This window comes from Aristolochia californica, unplaced genomic scaffold (genome assembly GCF_029961685.1).
Source record: "Aristolochia californica isolate CCGP_79_NKW_82.1479 unplaced genomic scaffold, dmAriCali1.0.hap1 SCAF_2, whole genome shotgun sequence".
Classification (NCBI taxonomy): Eukaryota; Viridiplantae; Streptophyta; class Magnoliopsida; order Piperales; family Aristolochiaceae; genus Aristolochia; species Aristolochia californica.
The window spans coordinates 36,365,503-36,383,214 of NW_027181881.1; the positions used below are offsets into that span (position 1 = coordinate 36,365,503).

At 39.8% G+C, this 17,712-nt stretch overlaps 1 protein-coding gene across 1 annotated transcript in view; it reads left to right on the plus strand.

Moving 5' to 3' along the window:
* The window catches only part of LOC137955557 (structural maintenance of chromosomes protein 5), a 72,487-nt gene that overhangs the window by 34,890 nt on the left and 19,885 nt on the right, over window positions 1-17,712 (plus strand). Inside the window, exons 13-19 of the mRNA XM_068802555.1 lie at window positions 2,850-2,978; window positions 3,062-3,160; window positions 3,376-3,541; window positions 3,631-3,776; window positions 3,894-3,957; window positions 4,180-4,304; window positions 4,552-4,629. Of these exons, the coding sequence (XP_068658656.1) occupies window positions 2,850-2,978; window positions 3,062-3,160; window positions 3,376-3,541; window positions 3,631-3,776; window positions 3,894-3,957; window positions 4,180-4,304; window positions 4,552-4,629 (807 nt within the window). The remainder of the gene's footprint in view (window positions 1-2,849; window positions 2,979-3,061; window positions 3,161-3,375; window positions 3,542-3,630; window positions 3,777-3,893; window positions 3,958-4,179; window positions 4,305-4,551; window positions 4,630-17,712) is intronic.

A 17,712-nucleotide genomic window follows, 5' to 3' on the forward strand; every position in this document is an offset into this window, starting at 1 on the left:
CCTATAGATGCGAATGTAAAATTATGTGCAAGTTCTGGAGAAAATATTGATATTGGCAAATATCAAAGAATTGTGGGCAAACTTATCTACCTCACGGTAACTATTCACCTTCCTTTAAGTTTGTTCCTCACTGGACCTAACAAAAGGTAGTGTTCGCCAATAATTGTGCTCTAACATTCCACTCTCTGCTAATCACTTAGCAGACTCTCAGGCTATGGCGGGTGTGTCTCCAACACTTTGTTGTGGAGTCAGGCCCCCAAAGCTAGGTTTGTATCCCCCCCTTTGTTTATCAATATACGCACTTTCATAAAAAAAACTGTGCTCTAACCGAATCAAATTCTGGTCCAATGGGAAGCAAAGGACTCTTTGACAACAACTCTCTCTTTGCTTTTCTAATATTTCCTTATCCAATACAAACAAAAGATACAATAAAAATTTCTGCCATATACTATCCACCTCACCACTAAGCTCAGTCAATGACTTGTCTCCTTGCTGCATAATAAAATCTTTGATGTAAAAATCATGAAAACCTTTGACATTTTTCAATCCCTAGAAACATTTCTGCTATAGGTCCATATTCCTTTAGTAGTTTTGTTAAACAACACTTGACTCAAAATGTGAGTTTTTAAACTGTGAGCAACCAGGACGTAATAGTTTAGTTTTCCGTCTCTGTTCTATTCTAGGATTAGGTGTGTCATCATAGCATACTCGAGTTTTCTTTTATACACTAAGAAAATCTGAACTGTCTGAGCCCATACCACATAATTGCTTCCATTCAATTTCATAGATGTAATCTGAGTGATATTAGTGTTGAATAATGTATTACCCACGAAGGATATTTTAGTCTTTTACATTGTGAGTATAAATATGTAGTCTACTTCTCTCTCGAGTTGTTAGACGTAAGCTTGAGTGATATCTATGTGTTTCTATTTAGTTAGGAGTGATCTGTAATATGTGACAAGGGAGAAGGGTATTACTGTCTTTTTTTACCTGGTTAGGGGTCGTGTTTCTCCCCTACCACAGAAATCTCTCTGCTGTATGAGAGAGTATTTTCTCTTTTTTTTTCTTTTTCTTTTTTTCTCTTTTCCTCTTTTCCTCTTATGTTCTTTCTCATCAATCTTGACAGGTTTAACATTAGGCTAATCAGCCATGTTCCTCAACTAATGGAAACCACACATACCAAAATTTCAGAATACAACCAATTCACTAGCCAAACACATGGCTGGTAGTCATAATGTTCTGAATTCAACAAAAAAACTGCATAACCAGGGTTTGAGCTGGTATTTACTAGCACTAAAGTCTTCTAAACCTCCAAGAAGGCACTAGGGGACACACAGCAGCTTGCTTAACCAGCAAACACTGACACCCCCCAAATCAGCAGAACATAAACACGGGAGTACTGTGGAGTAGGAACCCTCTCAGACTTGTATAAACTTCATAGAGAGGCAGGCGGAATAAATAATCATCCGAAGATGGGAGATAGGCAGTCAATTGATTATCTGAGGGTAATGGAAAAGGAAATAGGCAAGTTGAAGGCTTGCCTCAAGAGAGTTACAGACTTTTTCTCTGCCGCAGACCGACCAGGAGAGGAAAATAAGAAAGTGAGGGAGAGGGATTAGACAACACCTGTTTTGATTTCCTGGAGCTCCAATACCATGTAGAATTTAGAAATTAAGGGTAGGGACAGAGCACAGAAAATAGAGAGGTAATCCGAATAAAAAAAATTCTCCATTTCTAACAGCTAGTTACACACTTAAGTTAATAACCAATCTACCCGTGTAAGTGTCTGCGTATAACTTAACAAGAACTGTGAAATGCCTCTCTACGAACTTCTCTTGACTCATGTCAATAATGCTGTGTGCCAGCATATCTGCTTACGTATGTGGAATTCTTCACTATAATTGTCCCATTTGTGGGACATGGCTTGAAATTGAAGCTCTCATTATTTGAATTGTTATTTCTTTTTTTTGAAATTATGAATATTTATTAGTTACAATTCTAAAGGAAAAAAGGGAAGGAAAGATCCCAAACCTCATCACTGTAAGAGGGATGGAGGATCTGACTGCAAAGTGCTATTGGGAAACTCCTTTGGCATGATTTTCGAGATTATTTGCTGAATTAATACATGCTTCCACTCAAGTGACCGTGAAGAGCTGATGTAAGAGATTTCATCCTGTAAATATCCCAGTTTTGAGGGTTGTTCTTATTTTATTTTTCTAATCATCCATGAGTTACAATGGCAGTATCGACCTCAACTGCCAAGGGGCCTGAAATTCTTTGGTTTGAATCGTCTGATACTCTAATGAGTGCTTGCTTTCAGCTGAACTGAGCCACAAATCCTGGCTGGCCAGAGTAGGCTAACAAACTGGGGCCATTATGATCTCTAACAGTTCTGTCAATCACTGCAGGGCCCGGATTGCCATTAGAGCTTCCATCAAAGTTTAGTTTCCTATTATACATCTTAGGGAGGCAGCTAAGGGATGATGGGAGGAGGGACATAATGTCAAAGTTTTCATGATTGTTCGGCCTGCAATATGTTGCACAAGCCTATCATGAAGCCGATTACGGCTTTTTTTACCTCAGTATATGCTAGACAAATATCTACTCAAAATCATCTTTTCTTTGACTGTTAGTAATTATAACTATAACAATTTGATACTACAGTTGATCATTATGCTCAAGTTGTTTTTTTTTTCTGTAATAGGTTTATATCTAAACCCTAAGGCATCATATCAATTAGGCGTAGATGTTGGCAATAGTTTATACCTCTGCCACCAAAACTTATCCTGTGAATGATTCAGTTGCTTTCTGGATCTTATCATTGGCCTAATCATTCGTTTCCTTTGCAGTCTTTCATAACACAGGACTCTACTGATCGAGACTTCTTGGTCAAAGGATTGAGGTCCTATGATGTTCCGGTTTTGAATTATGTGGAAGATAGATTCCCTACCAAGGAAACATTTTACATCTCTGATGAGGTAATGCTAGGAGCAATCATTATATGCCATTGAACTTCTATAGTAATGCAACACATGTTTATTGTGATACCTTTGGCTAGCAGATGAGAAGACTAGGCATTTACTCCAGGCTTGACCAAATTTTTGAAGCTCCTAATGCTGTGAAGGAGGTTTTGATTAGTCAAGCTGGACTAGAACGTTCTGTATGTGTTTTCTTTTCTCCTCTATGATAGTATCCAAGAATAAAATTTTTTTTGATCAAATGTAAATTTTATTAAGAGAAACAAAAGGAGCAAACTCCTGACAATAAAATTATGTTTTATGTATTGGAGCAACTTAGCTTATTAGTATGTTATTCAGTACAAAATTAAGTCTTTCACTTGTCTTGTGATAAGTCTGTTGTACTCTCTTTTCTCAGTATATTGGGTCTGCTGAAACTGATCAAAAGGCTGATGAGGTTCCTCGGTTAGGAATTTCAGATCTTTGGACTCCTGAAAATCATTACCGGTGGTCCACTTCTAGATATGGAGGCCATGTTTCAGCAATGGTCAAATCTGTGGCTCCCTCTAGGCTTTTTATGTCAAGTAAATTTTAAGAGGCTTCTCTTCTTATTATCCTTCTTTTATTTACTTTCAGTCACTGTAGATGTCACCTTACTCTTTCACTTTTAAAGGTGTCGATGTCGGAGAGATTGAAAAGTTCAGGTCTAGGAAGAAGGAGTTAGAAGCAGATATTTTTGATATGGAGCAAACCCTGAGAGCACTCCAATCTGAACAAAGACATTTAGAGGATGAAGCAGCAAAACTTCGTAAGCAACGGGTGAGTCTAGAAGAAAATAAGGAGTCTCCTGAAAAAAATGTAGATTGACAATAACTTTTATCTTTGTTATGTCAGAAAAGGAATATCTAATTTTGCTTTAACTCTTTAAATTCATAGGAGGAAATTGTTGCTGCAGGACAACTTGAGAAGAGAAAACGGCGTGAGATGGAAAATCAAATTTGTAAGTGTGGCTTCAAAACCCTTGACTTGTTATGCGGCAATTTGTTACCAAAAAAAAAAGGACATATTTTTCTCTCTAATCTTCATGTCGCATGGGTTTCCTTCTTTTTTCATTGGTTTCTACCATTCATATATTGGCTTGTCTAACATTTGCTTTCTGTAATTGGTCTATTCTGTCCACCTTTTCTTTTTGTAACTTAGATATTTACTGAATAATTTTCAGATCAAAGGAAACGCAAATTGGAGTCTATCGAGAAAGAGGATGACTTGGATACAAATACAAATAAGATAATTGATCAAGTTGCCAAACTGAATGAACAACGGTTCCAACTTGGAATTGAAATTAAGGTCTGATCGATATGTTGGATGTTTCACATTATTTTTATTTACGTTCTTGTTCGAAGATTAGTAGTATCAGTGATATAAAAAAAAAAAATTTCTGTCAGATCAGTTTTGGTTAGTAGAGATCATGCCTTTTGTATGAGACTGAGGGGTCATATACTTAATGTTATTATTATTGTAACCAACTATTATTGTTTTATTATCAACATTTCTCTTGATAACTTTGTTTATGTAGTTCTTTTTCCCATCACAGAATTCGCTTATTGAGACTGTTTCATTTAAATGGAGTTTTGCTGAAAAGCACATTGCTTCCATAGAGATGGGTAACAAGGTACGTGGACTTTAGATTCTTGATTACTTGCATTTCATGGAGTGACATGAGTTTTTGTTTAGAAGCAAAACCAACCAAAGCTTGAACAGAAAAAGGGTTGCATACGAACCAACCTGGTTACAATAGTTTGTCCACTTGGGTTTGTTTGGCAGATGCTGTCAACATGAATCAAGATGTATAGATTTTTCTTTCTTTCCTTTTTTGAGTTTTGTCTGTATGTAATTTGTTGAAGATTTTAAGAAGCTAGTTGATCTGTTCTAGATTTTTGTCTGTATGGGTGCAGCTAGGGGTGTGGATTGAGGAGAGGATTCTCTCAAGCCCCTCAAGTGTTGGCATCTTCACCAGCCATTCCTCCCTTGCAAGAAAAGATGTACCTAGCGTGTAGCCTAGTTTGCAAGCCTTTTATAGATGTTCTGATAACCTAGTCATGTTGTTGGGTTTCTAGCTTGCAGTAATGTGGAGGCAGACAGAGATGAGTTCCTTGCCTGCCAGAAGTGTTTGTTATGGGATTTTAATTGTTGTGATGGTGTTTTTGGTGATTGGAATTGTTTTTACTTTGGCTGGTATTGGGGTAGTGGAACAGGAGTGTTGGCAATGGGGTGAGGGGGTGGTGTGTCTGGGTGGGGTTTGGAATGGTTGTTGATGGCAGTTGTGTTTGCGATAGTTCTGTGGGATGTTGTGATTAGGAAGAAAAATGCAGAAGGCTTCTGGATGAGGTCCCAATTTAACTCTGTTCCATGCTTAGCAGGGATGTAACGATGAGCCATAATCTCTTGGTCCTTCTATTGGAAAATCTTGCATTCTAGCTTCTCATTTCTTTGGAAGGCTATGAGGCAAAGTTGCATGTCTTTGACCAAGAGTTTGTGGTTGATGGGGACAGCATTGATTGGATTTATGGTATCTTCCATTGTTGAAGGAAATCACCCAGGGCAGCTATTGGGATTCTTACAAAGGACACTTTTTGGCCAGTCCATGTGGTGATCTTCACAACCTTGTTGCTTTTGAATCTTCACATTCTTTGTGCTAATGATGGTGTTTCCATATTTTGTGGTTCGGGATTGGGGGGGCTTCACATTCTTTGTGCTAATGATGGTGTTTCCATATTTTGTGGTTCGGGATTGGGGGGGGGGGGGGGGGGGGGGGGGCGCTGCTTACGAATCTGGGTGTATAAGCTGTTTTGTCCTTCTGTTTATAACCATACGCTATTCATCTTTTCTCCCTGGGCTTCTGAGTCTATGCTACCAACTTCAGCTTCAAGTTGCCTTTTCAACGGTCCATCCTTAGACCGCTGACACCCATTTTCATGTTCTCTTGATTCTTTCCTTCTCTCTCTCTCTATTTTCCTTCCTTTGTCTCCTTTGTTGTCTTCCATCTTTCCACGAGATCCATTGCTTTGTTCTCCATTGATCTCCTCTCTACTAATTCAGGTGTCCCTCTTCTTTCTTACACTCGCTCCTCCCGCTCTTCGCTCTCCATCTCCGAAGTCGAATTGTGCAGGCTGGGCATCTATTGTCTACATGCGGCAGCTAAAGGAATTTTTTTTTTTTTTTTTTTTGGTTTGGATACGGTGCTTTCAATTAAGCTCGAAGACAAAAAAAAGATACAAATCAAGGAAGGGGGGGAGGGGGGATACAACAAAATCTTGGATCCTGAATTTCATAGTGTTGAGAGTCATAAACAAGCTTAGGTGGCATTGTTGTAAATATTTATATTTTGTCTTTTCTTCACTCTCTCTAGGGTGAAGGGTATACTTGTAATTTATGGACTTTTGGTATCTATAAATAAAGGTTAAGGTGGAGGGTGTATTGCATTGAACACAACCCTCATTCTCCGGCCTCTTCCTCCTCCAAATTCGTCACTCTTCTTCTTCTCCTCCTAAATTTTCTCTTCACAACTCTTCTCCTTCTTCTCATCCCTTCATTTTTTTTTTTGAAAAAGATGTGTGTCTATATATATATATAAACAAGAAAAATACAAAAATCACAAAGAGAGGAGCATCTCCCTAACAACCAGCGATTGTAGGTTAGCTCCGTGCTTTGCAAGCGCATCGGCTGCCGAATTTGCGGATCTCGGAATGTGAGACCATATACAAGATAAAAATAAACAAATTTCAGTAATCTTCCAAATTTTTTCCCAATGGTGCCACGGGGGAGGGGATGCATGTTGGCAACATCCAATGACCACCTTCGAGTCCCCTTCAATATGGAGGGGACTTGTACACTTATCTCTGAAGACACGGAGCCCATTGAGGAGACCATGAAACTCTGCAGACGTAGAGTCGGTGATTCCAAAAGGGCCAGCATATGAGTGAAGTTGGTTGCCTAGGTGATCCGAGATAACCCTGCCGAATCCAGAGAGCCCAAGATTACCAAGGGAAGAACTGTCAAAGTTCAACTTAAGGTAACTAGGATCAGGAGGGGTCCATTCTTGCATAGTCCGGACCTTTGACCTCGAGTGCATAATAGCCAAATTAACCAGTTCTCACGGATAGGGGTCCCCACAAATGAGGAGAAAGACTTCTTCGTCAGGAGCCAAGAAGAAATATGCCCTACCACTCAGTCCGCTACCCGGTCCGCAGATTTGATTTTACCTTCGAACCTTCTTACGATTGTACTCATTCCATAGACCCCATGGTATGAAACTAGCACAAGCCGAGAGCATCACCTTTCCGAGACCAGGAAGGGACATACCAAGTAGCAACTTACTGAATGAGAGCAAATCGACCGCCATACAGAATTGAATCCCCAACATGCTAAGTATGGATGTCCACGCTTTCCATGAGAAGATGCATTGAAGCAGAATGTGACTTGTGGACTCAACTTTTATATTACAAAAAGGACATAAAGGGTCTACTGAGTGGTGACCTCTTCTTCTAAGCACGTCTGTCGAGAGAATCTTGTCGTGACAAGCACTCCACATAAAGATTTTAATCTTAGGAGGATCACATAGACGCCATACAAAAAAGATCTCATGATCCTGATGAAGTGCATTCCAGCCATTGATGAAACTGAATGCAGATGATACTGAGAAAATGCCTTTTTTCTCCGGCCACCAAACGAGCTTGTCTGCCACCAAAGGATGAATGTTTGCTGCAGTTACAGAGTCCATCAGTCGACTGACCTCTAGTGCCTTAGTGTCCGAAAGGCCTCTTCTAGGATGAAGGTTCATACCACCCCCCTCGAAAACATCTGCTACTAATATAATTCTACGAGTGGATAGGAGAAACAAGCTTCTGAAGGCATTCTGTAGCGGCTCCTGCCCCATCCATAGATCATCCCAAAATTTGAGGGACCTACCGTTTCCAACGTAGAATCTGCAAGCAGCTGAAAATTTTGGAAGAAGTAGGTATAGTGCTCTCCAAATTGAAGATAAACCTCTCCGATTTCCCCCTGTCTCATCCCTTAATTCTCTTCTACTTCGATCATACATCATGGAATCCTAAGTTGTAACATGGTATCGGAGTAGATAGCTTAGGATTTCAATTTTTTTTTCTGCTTGGTTGGTTACTATGCTTTGATCAAGACTTACACAAGTCTACTTGGTCGATGGCCAGAAGATGGTCATTTAGAGAACACATTGGTTATCTGTTGCTGCTGTGTGAGAATTGGCTTGGAATGTCCGATGAGGAATAATTCGTCCAAGTATCATATACTAGTGCTGATCATAAGCATGTAGTTTTCCTCTTAGTTTTTTGTTCAAACTCAGCCTGATGAGATCGAGGGATTTTTGTACAGCACTGTCTTCTTCGCTCGCCAACTTACGATCGTCCAAGCAGAGCAGTTTGAACTTGCAAACAACCACTGAGTGCTAAATTACTTTGAAGGTCGGTTTCATGCATTTGTTTTTTTAGAACTGCACCTAAATCTACATCTACTTCTGCATTTTCTTAAATTAGTTCGAGTGCATCTTTGTCTCCTGTTGCGGCAATTGACCCGTTTTGAGATTTCATCTTGCCGTCTCTGCATCCCGATTTGTTGTTTGAAGGAGTTTGCCATAGGATTATCTTTGTACAAGCTTTGGCTTCTGTTGTTTGTCAGCGAAAACTTATTTCTCTCGTTAAACTGTTGCTTTCTGGTCATCGTTGTACATGAAAATTGTTCATATTGCCTTGGAATGCCTTACCTTTTGCTCTTCCATTGCTGGAACAATTTATTTGCTCTGTAGTTGAACGCTTCCACAACTTTTTCCTCGGTATACAAACTGGTAGATTGATTTCGTTGGTTCTTTGTTATCTTCGTTGGACTGGTACTTGCTGCCATTTCCATCACTGCTATCATCACTGGAACTGGCTATCATCACCGCTGTCATCACCAAGCCTTCAGACATTAACAACGAAAGTTTCGGTTAACTCTGGTGTGGTTTCTATTGTTGGTTCACTAATGTCAATTTGTCGGTTGGAGCTTAGCTGGCTTGCGGTATCATCTGTTTAATGTCCAGCATTATTCCTGGAAGGTTGATATTTCTTGCCTTTTGGAAATCACCAAATGGTTGACATTGTCATTCGAGCACTTCCCTAGTTGGTAACTAGTGTATCATTCCGAAAATAGCTTCATTATTTGATCAGTTCACTAGCTATCCAAAAAAACGTATCTACTGGAAGATCATTTCATCTTGGAAAATTGCCTTCGTTTTGTTGCCATATATTTCTATTTTTAGCCGAGGATTTTCGGTACTTGGACGTCTCCAACTGTTTTCTTACCGTCTGGCAGACTTTGATCTTGGTTTGATCTTATCGGTTCCATACGTCTGCCGAGAATATAGTGAACCAGTAAATCAAGGGACGTGCTCTGTTCGGAAAGATCACAAACCAGTGAACTCGGACCCGTGAACCATTGATCTGTTCGGGAAGATCTTGATTTGATATTTTTTGCTTTAAGGCAACTCGGACCAAGTGATCTAGTGAACTAGTGAATCACGAGTTAACTACTGCATGCTCAGATAAACTCGCATTGGGTTAACTCAGACTCATGTGTCAGCCTAACTCGGTCATCTCAGCCCGGTCTCTTGACTCGGCGTGACTCATTTTTAACCCGGATTAATTCATTACCTCGGCTTGACTCAAAACTGCTATCTTGGTATGTGCTTAACTCCTTGGCTTAATTATTACCTTTGATTATTCTTAGCTATTACCTTTGAATTATTATTCTCGGCTTGCTCTACGATGGCCCTTAAGAACATAGAGGCCAAAAGTTTGTCTCTATCATTGAATTTGCTCTGCTTCAGAAGATCAAAACGTCTGATGACTTATACAAACAACTAGGCCACTCCTATTACTGCTATTTCTATAACAGGTATGGTTTTAACCATTTCTCCATCCTGGATTATTGACTCTAGGGCCTCTAAGCACTTGACATGTAATGGTATCCTCCTCAATTCTATAGCTCCTTGTTTACCTGATAAGTTTGTTTCTATAGCGGATGGATCCCAAACCAAAGTACGTGGGGTGGGGCCCACATTTGCTATCCCTACTCTTCATTTAAAAGATGTCCTATTTGTCCTTGAGTTTCCACTAAACCTCTTATTTGTGAGTCAACTTACCAAAAAATTTTACTCCATCACCTTTTCTCCCACTTTGTGTGTACTTCAAGATCTAAAGACAACAAGTTATTGGTGGAGGCCGTGAAAGAGGGCTCTACTATCTTGCTTCATCAGCACTAACAGCCACTACTAGTACTCAGCATACGACCCTTCAATGGCATAATAGGTTAGAACATCCTTCCCTTCAGTCACTTAAATAGATTATTCCTACATTACAATCCATTTTTAGTCTCAACTGTTAAGATTATCAAGTGAGTAAACACCAACAGAGTACTTATTCTCCTCATGGTGAAACCAAGAGTGTTGCTCCATTTTCTTTAGTTCATATTGATATATGGGGTTCTATGAACATTTCTAATGTATCCCGGTCTAAGTATTTCGTTACCTTTGTGGATGATTTCTCCCGAGTGGTTGTTTCTATTAAATGAGAGATTAGAAGTCTTACCCCTTTTTAAGTCTTTTTGTGCCATGGTGTCTACCTAGTTCAACACTACCTTAAAGACTATTTGCTCCCATAATGCCAAGGAATATCTATCTTCAAACTTCCAATGCTTTTGCTAGGACAAAGGCATCATTCACCAAACCTCCTGTGTCTGCAAACCACAACAAAATGGTGTGGTTGAAAGGATAAATAGACACCTTCTTGAGGTTGCCTGTGCTCTACTCCATTATATGCATGTGCCTCATTGCTATTGGCCCCATACTCTTCTCACCGCCTGTTATCTTATAAACAGGTTACCTTCTTCAGTACTTGGTCAAAAACACCATATTCTTGTCTAAATTTGATCCCAAGGTACTTAAATATTTTTTTTGGAGTACTCTCGTACTCAGAAAGGCTATGTCTGTTATAATTGGTCTCTTTGAAAATTGTTTGTTTCTAGTGTTGTCACGTTTTTTGAGGATCAGCCCTTTTATTCATCCACTGGTGCTCCACCTAGATTTTTTGTCATCAATCAGTTTCCTAAACCTATTGTGACAGTTGATGAACTCGCACCTCATGGCCGTATTGATGTACCTACACGGTCCCCTGAGCATTGGCCAACACTACACCTGTGGAGTTTTCAGATTCCTTAAAGGTAAGTTCTCCTTCCCCGCTCCCTATTTTTTGTCCTTTATTTGATAGCTGGCCTATTGCTCTTCGGAAAGAATCTAAGGCCTGCACCTGCTTCTATCTCTCATCCCATTGCTCATCTACCCATCGGTTATCACCATCTTGTTGTCAGTTTCTTGTCTCCATTTCTTCTGTTTCTATTCCTCAATCTTATCAGGAGAAATGGCAGCTCATTACTAGAATCAAACCTGGAGCCTTGTTTCCTTACCCTTTGGAAAAAATCCAGTAGGCTGCAAGTGGGTCTTCATTGTCAAACAAAATCCAGAAGGCACGATGGCCCGCCTTAAAGCCCGACTTGTGGGTAAAGGCTATACCTAATTGTTATGGGATTGATTATGAGGAAATCTTTTTCCCAGTCACCAAGCTCAACTCCGTGCATTTCTTATTATCTTTGGCTACTAATTCTTGATGGTTTGTCTTTCTGTTAGATGTTAAAAATGCCTTCTTTAATGGTGATATTGAGGAGGAAATTTAAATGCTGCAACCACCTGGATATGTGGTTGAGGAGGAGTTGGTGTGTCATCTTACAAAATCATTATATGGTCTGAAACAATCTCCGCGGGCCTGGTTTGACAAGTTTAGTCAAGCGATAATTCGATTTGTGTTTACAAGGTGCTCTGTGGACCATTTTGTATTTGTCAAGCATACTAAAAAGGAGTTGTACTATTTGTGGTATATGTGGATGAAATTAATTTGACGGGTAGTGATTCCGACAACATCAGTCAAGTAAAAAACAAGATTTGCAATGAATTTAAGACGAAAAACTTGGGGACTTCTTATGTATTTTCTCAGTATTGAGGTGCTTCAGTCCAAGCATGGTATTATTTTATCATAGAGGAAATATGTTCTTGACTAGAAGAAATTGGAATGATGGGGAAACAAATACAAAATTATGTGCTGGTTTAGGAGAAGAGTGGATGTTGGGAAGTACCAGAGGTTAGTTGGCAAACGTATCTATCTCATTGTGTCTAGACCAGATATTTCCTTTGCAATCAGTGTGGTCAGTAAGTATACGCACAATCCTCAAATGTCTCATTGGCAGGCATTGGAGATGATTCTCAGGTACTTGAAAAAGACACTAGGACAAAGGCTCTTATATAAGTGTCATAGTCATCTCTATATTGAAAACTTTGCCGATGCAGATTAGGTTGGATCACTAGATGATAGAAAATCTACTTCAGGATATTGTACTTTAGTTGGAGGCAACCTTGTTATATAAAGGAGTAAGAAACAAAATGTGGTTGCAAGTTCCAGTGCAAAATACAAAGCCATGACACATGCAGTAAGTGAACTTCTATGGATTAAATCTCTTCTAGCTGAATTGGGATTCCACAAAGAAGACCCTATGGAACTTTATTGTGATAATCAAGCAGCAATCCACATTACCTCCAACCCGGTATTTCATGAGAGAACAAAGCACATCGAGGTGGACTGCCATTTTGTGAGAGAAAAGTTGCAACTAGGGATCATAAGCCTTAAACTTGTCTCAACTCATAGACAATTTGCTGATATGTTCACGAAGTCGGTCAATTCCAAAATTCTCTCTACTACACGTACCAAGCTGGGGTTATACGATGTTTTTTTCACCACCAGCTTGAGGGGGAGTGTTGAAAGTTATAAACAAGCTTAGGTGGCATTGTTGTAAATATCTTATGTTCTTTGTCTTTTCTTCCCCTCTCTAGGGTGAAGGGTATACTTGTAATTTATGTACCATTGACATCTATAAATAAAGGTTAAGGGGGAGGGTGTGTAGCATTGAACACAACCCTCAATTCTTCAGCCTCTTCCTCCTTTAATGTCGTCACTCTTCTTCTTCTCCTCCTAAGCCTTCTCTCCACAACTCTTCTCCTTCTTCTCACCCCTTAAGTCTCTTCTACTTCGATCATACATCTTGGAATCCTAAGTTGTAACACATAGAAACACGACTAATAATGCCAAGGAGGGTCCATTCTCAAGCATTACCCAATGGCACAACTAGAATTGTCTTTCACAAGAATCAGTCCCTGAAAGTGATTATGAAATATTCTCAACCCATGCCTCAAGGCCTAGATTTCAGCCGTTGTAGAGTCTAAAACACCAAGAAAACTAGTAAAGGAAGCAAGGATTTGGCCATTTGAATTCTTGAAGATGTCCCCAAAAACCAGAAGACCTGGGGTTACAATGGAAGATCCATCAAAGTTGAGTTTAACCCCTTTTTTAGGGGGCTTCCACTTGGTGTGTGGGCTGTTTAGTCATTGAATTTAGTGGTCATATTTTTTGCTTCTAAGGAGACCACCCTTGACCTCCTCAAAGGCATCCAAAGAACTAAGCCAAGCAACTACATGCTTTATGATTCTAGCAATGACAACATCCCCAGAAGAAGAGCTTTGCCTAAAACACTTCTGTTTTTTTTCCCCACCAAATGCTCCAAGAGATAAAAGGCAAGCTTTGAGCATTATTTTTCTCAACAATGGGAGAGAAGAACCTACACATAAAGAAACAAAGTCATTGAGAGAATTAGGCAGGCAGATAGATAGCTCAAAGAGGTTGACAAATAATTCCAAAATTCTACAAGAGAGTCAGTGGTGAAGTAGAAGGTGATTGATGTTTCCCTTGATCCAACCACAGCGGGCAAGCATTGCTGAGAACAATGGTACAATGCCTAGCCAAGTTGTCTCTAGTTAATATTCTACCTGGAAGAGTACTCCGGATAAAGAACTTCAGTTTACGGGGGACTAGAAAGAGCTCAGGCAATTAACACGGCCTGGGCTGAACTAGCGTCAGCAGCAAGAAGCTTCTCATAGCATGAAGTGACAATGAATCTGCCATCAGCCAATGGGCACCAGATCCACTTATCTAGTTGAGAGCTTCTGGTATAAACTTGGTCAAGATCTTTTACCAAATTGCGGATATCAATTGCTTCAGTATCATTGGACTCTTCCCTGAAGTGAAGACTTCAGTCAATGTTCAGAGAGCTACCATTTTTTTGGATGTCTGATAGTAGAGCATTCTGATTTCTGGCCAGACAAAATGGATAAATTGACTTCTCGGAGATGCAACACAGATCCAATGGTTAGTCCAGAAAAGAATCTTCTCCCCATTGCCAAAAGAGAAACGTATGTTTGAAGCAAAATGCTGGTAGTATGGTGGATATACTTCCATGAAGTTGATAGGCACCCGGAAGAATCATCTCCAAACCCCCAATTTTCATTAGATTCACTCATCTTTCTATGACAAAGGAACTCCAAGGGTGGTCATTGCAAACGTTAAGTTTCCAAAACCATTTAGAAAAAAGAGCCACATTTGTCTCTCGGATTCTACGAGTACCCAACCCTCTAATCTTCTTAGGCTTACAAACATCAACATTTGATTAGGTGATGTTTGAAGCTGTGAGAGGAGCATTTCCATAGCAAATTTCTCAGAATCTTGTTCAGGATAATGGAAAAGTAGAGACAATACATTGAGACCAACTATACTGGATTGAACGAGAATTAATCTACTTGCCTTATTGATGAACTGCCATTTCCAAGTTGAAAGACCTTTTTGGGGCTTTCAAAGATAGGATTCCAAAATGATTTATCAAGTCTTCTTGAGCATAGCGGAGACCAAGTTAGATTCTACGGAGTGAGCTAGAGTTGCATCCGAGCTAAACTGCCATAGTCAAACGCGGTCGGAAGTGCCACCGACATAGTCGGATGCGGCGGGGCAAAATTTGGGTGCATTGGAAATACGACAACCCCAAGTCTTCAAAAAGGCTACCTGGGGGCAGCAATCCAGAAACATGAATCTGGTGAAAAATAGCCACAGCTAGGGTGTGTAGAATTTAGGATCTCATGAAAGGAACTTTAAATCAACAAGAAAGAAGAAGAAGACGAAGAGAGAAGGAGAAGAGAAGAAGAAGAACGTGGAAGGAGAGAGTTTGGATTAAGGGAAAAGAGGGTTGCGTCAAAAAGAAAAATGAGGGTTGGACGAATTTGTGGAAAAAGAGGAGAGTGCTTCAATGCTCTACCTCTTAGCCAATGCCTTTATTTATAGTTTTACAATGCCCTTAGGGCTACAACTTGATAAAACAAAAGACATAAAAGGAACACATATTTACACTTCTATGCCATCTTTATGGAAAATACCATATTTTACACATATGCCACTCCTTTGACGTGTGGGCTTCTTGTCTTGAGCTCGTGGCCTTGAGCCCATCTTCCAACACTCCCCCTCAAGCTGGAGGAGAAAAGACATCATAAATACCCAGCTTGCCACTTATAAATGATAGGATTTTAGATGTAACGGGTTTAGTGAGAATATCAACTACTTGCTCTTGAGATGACACATGTTTGAGAGATTATTCCTACTTGAAACTTCTCCCATATAAAATGACAATCCACCTCAATATGTTTAGTTCTTTCATAAAAAATTGGATTTGAAGTGATATGAATGGCTGCTTGATTATCACAATGCAGATTCATGGACCCCTTTTTATAAAAACCTAGTTCGATAAGAAGGGTCCTGACCCATAAAAGTTCACTAACGGTATGGGCCATAGCTCTGTATTCTGCTTCGGCGCTACATCTTGCAACCACATTTTGCTTCTTATTTTTCCATGTAACCAAGTTACCCCCAACCAGAGTATAATATCCTGATGTAGATTTTCTATCATCAGGAGATCCAGCCCAATCTGCATCTGAGAAGCCTTCTATGTTGAAGTGCCCATGTTTTTTATACAGCAATCCTCTTCCTGGAGCTCCTTTTAGATAACGTAATATTCTCTCTAAAGCCTGCCAGTGGGTAATTTGTGGTTTTTGCATGAATTGACTCACCACACTTACAACATATGATATGTCTGGCCTAGTTACCGTGAGATAAATCAATTTTCCCACGAGTCTTTGATATTTGCCAATATCAATATCTTCTTCATTTATGGCACATAATTTTACATTTGTATCCATAGGTGTGTCAACTGGTCTACAACCCCTCATTCCTGTTTCTTTAGGAGATCCAAGACATATTTCCTTTGAGACAATATTATCCCATGTTTGGATTGAATAACTTCTATACCCAAAAAATATTTAAGCATACCAAGGTGTTTAGTCTTGAATTCCTGACATATCATCTGTTTCACCTCTTGTATGCTCAAAGCATCATCATCGGTTAAGATAATATCATCCACGTATACGGCCAATAATATTTTCCCTTTGACCGTATCTTTATAATATACGGAATGATCAACTGAGCACCGATGAAAACCTAACCGTAGGAGTGTTTGACTAAATTTATCAAACCAAGCCCGAGGGGACTGCTTAAGCCCATATAAAGACTTTTTTAACCGGCATACTGACTCCCCCTCAACCACATAATCAGATGGTTGAACCATATAAATTTCCTCACTGATATCACCATTTAAAAAAAAATTTTTAACATCCAACTGATAGACGGGCGATGAGGAGTTAGCAGCAATAGATAAGATGGTGCGTACCGAATTCAATTTTGCAACAGGAGAGAAAGTCTCATCATAATTTATCCCATAGCATTGCGTATAGCGCTTAGCAACCAGTCGAGCTTTAAGATGAGCAACCGATCCATCCGGATTATGTTTCACTGAAAAAACCCAAGACAACCAACCGGTCTTTTACCTTTCAGGAGTGATGTTAAGTACCAGGTTTGGTTTTTGTATAAGGCGTGTATTTCTTCATCCATAGCCGCCTTCCATCCTGGATGTCTCAGGGCCTCCTGATACGACTGCGGAACGGAAGTAGAAGAAAAGGATGCAAGAAACTAAAAACACTCGGAAGACGAGCGATGGTGAGACATAAAATTTGAGATAGGATGCGAAGTAGTACATGAGCGACGTTCTTTTCTTAAAGCAATAGGCCGAGTATCAAATTCAGGCCCTTGCATAGGAGGAGAAGGACTTACCTCAGGTGGATCCGACAACTCCACAGGTGAAGGTACGACCGGTGCATCAGGGGATGGTTCCACCTCAAGATTGAACGGCACAAGCGGACAAGTAGTAGTAGAAGGACAAGTCCATCCTGGAGGAGCATCATGGGAGGAGTAGAAGGGGGTGTCCTCAAACAAAGTCACATCCCTAGAGATAAACATCCTCCGAGGGGTAGGATTGTAACAGACATAACCTTTCTAGGTGCGAGGGTACCCCAAAAAAATGCACCTCATAGACCGAGGATCAAGTTTATTTTTATGTAGGGATGTAACATGAACAAAACACATACATCCAAACACTTTCAAAGGAAGAGAAAAAAAATCTTCACCATTAAATAACACAGAGTAAGGAGTTTTATGATGAAGGACTGATGAAGGTAACCTATTAATAAGAAAACATGATGTAAGTATAGCATGGGGCCAATAGAAATAGGGTACTTTCATGGAGTAGAGGAGGCCCCGAGCAACTTCAAGAAGATGACGATTCTTCCTTTCAGCAACACCATTTTGTTGAGGAGTAT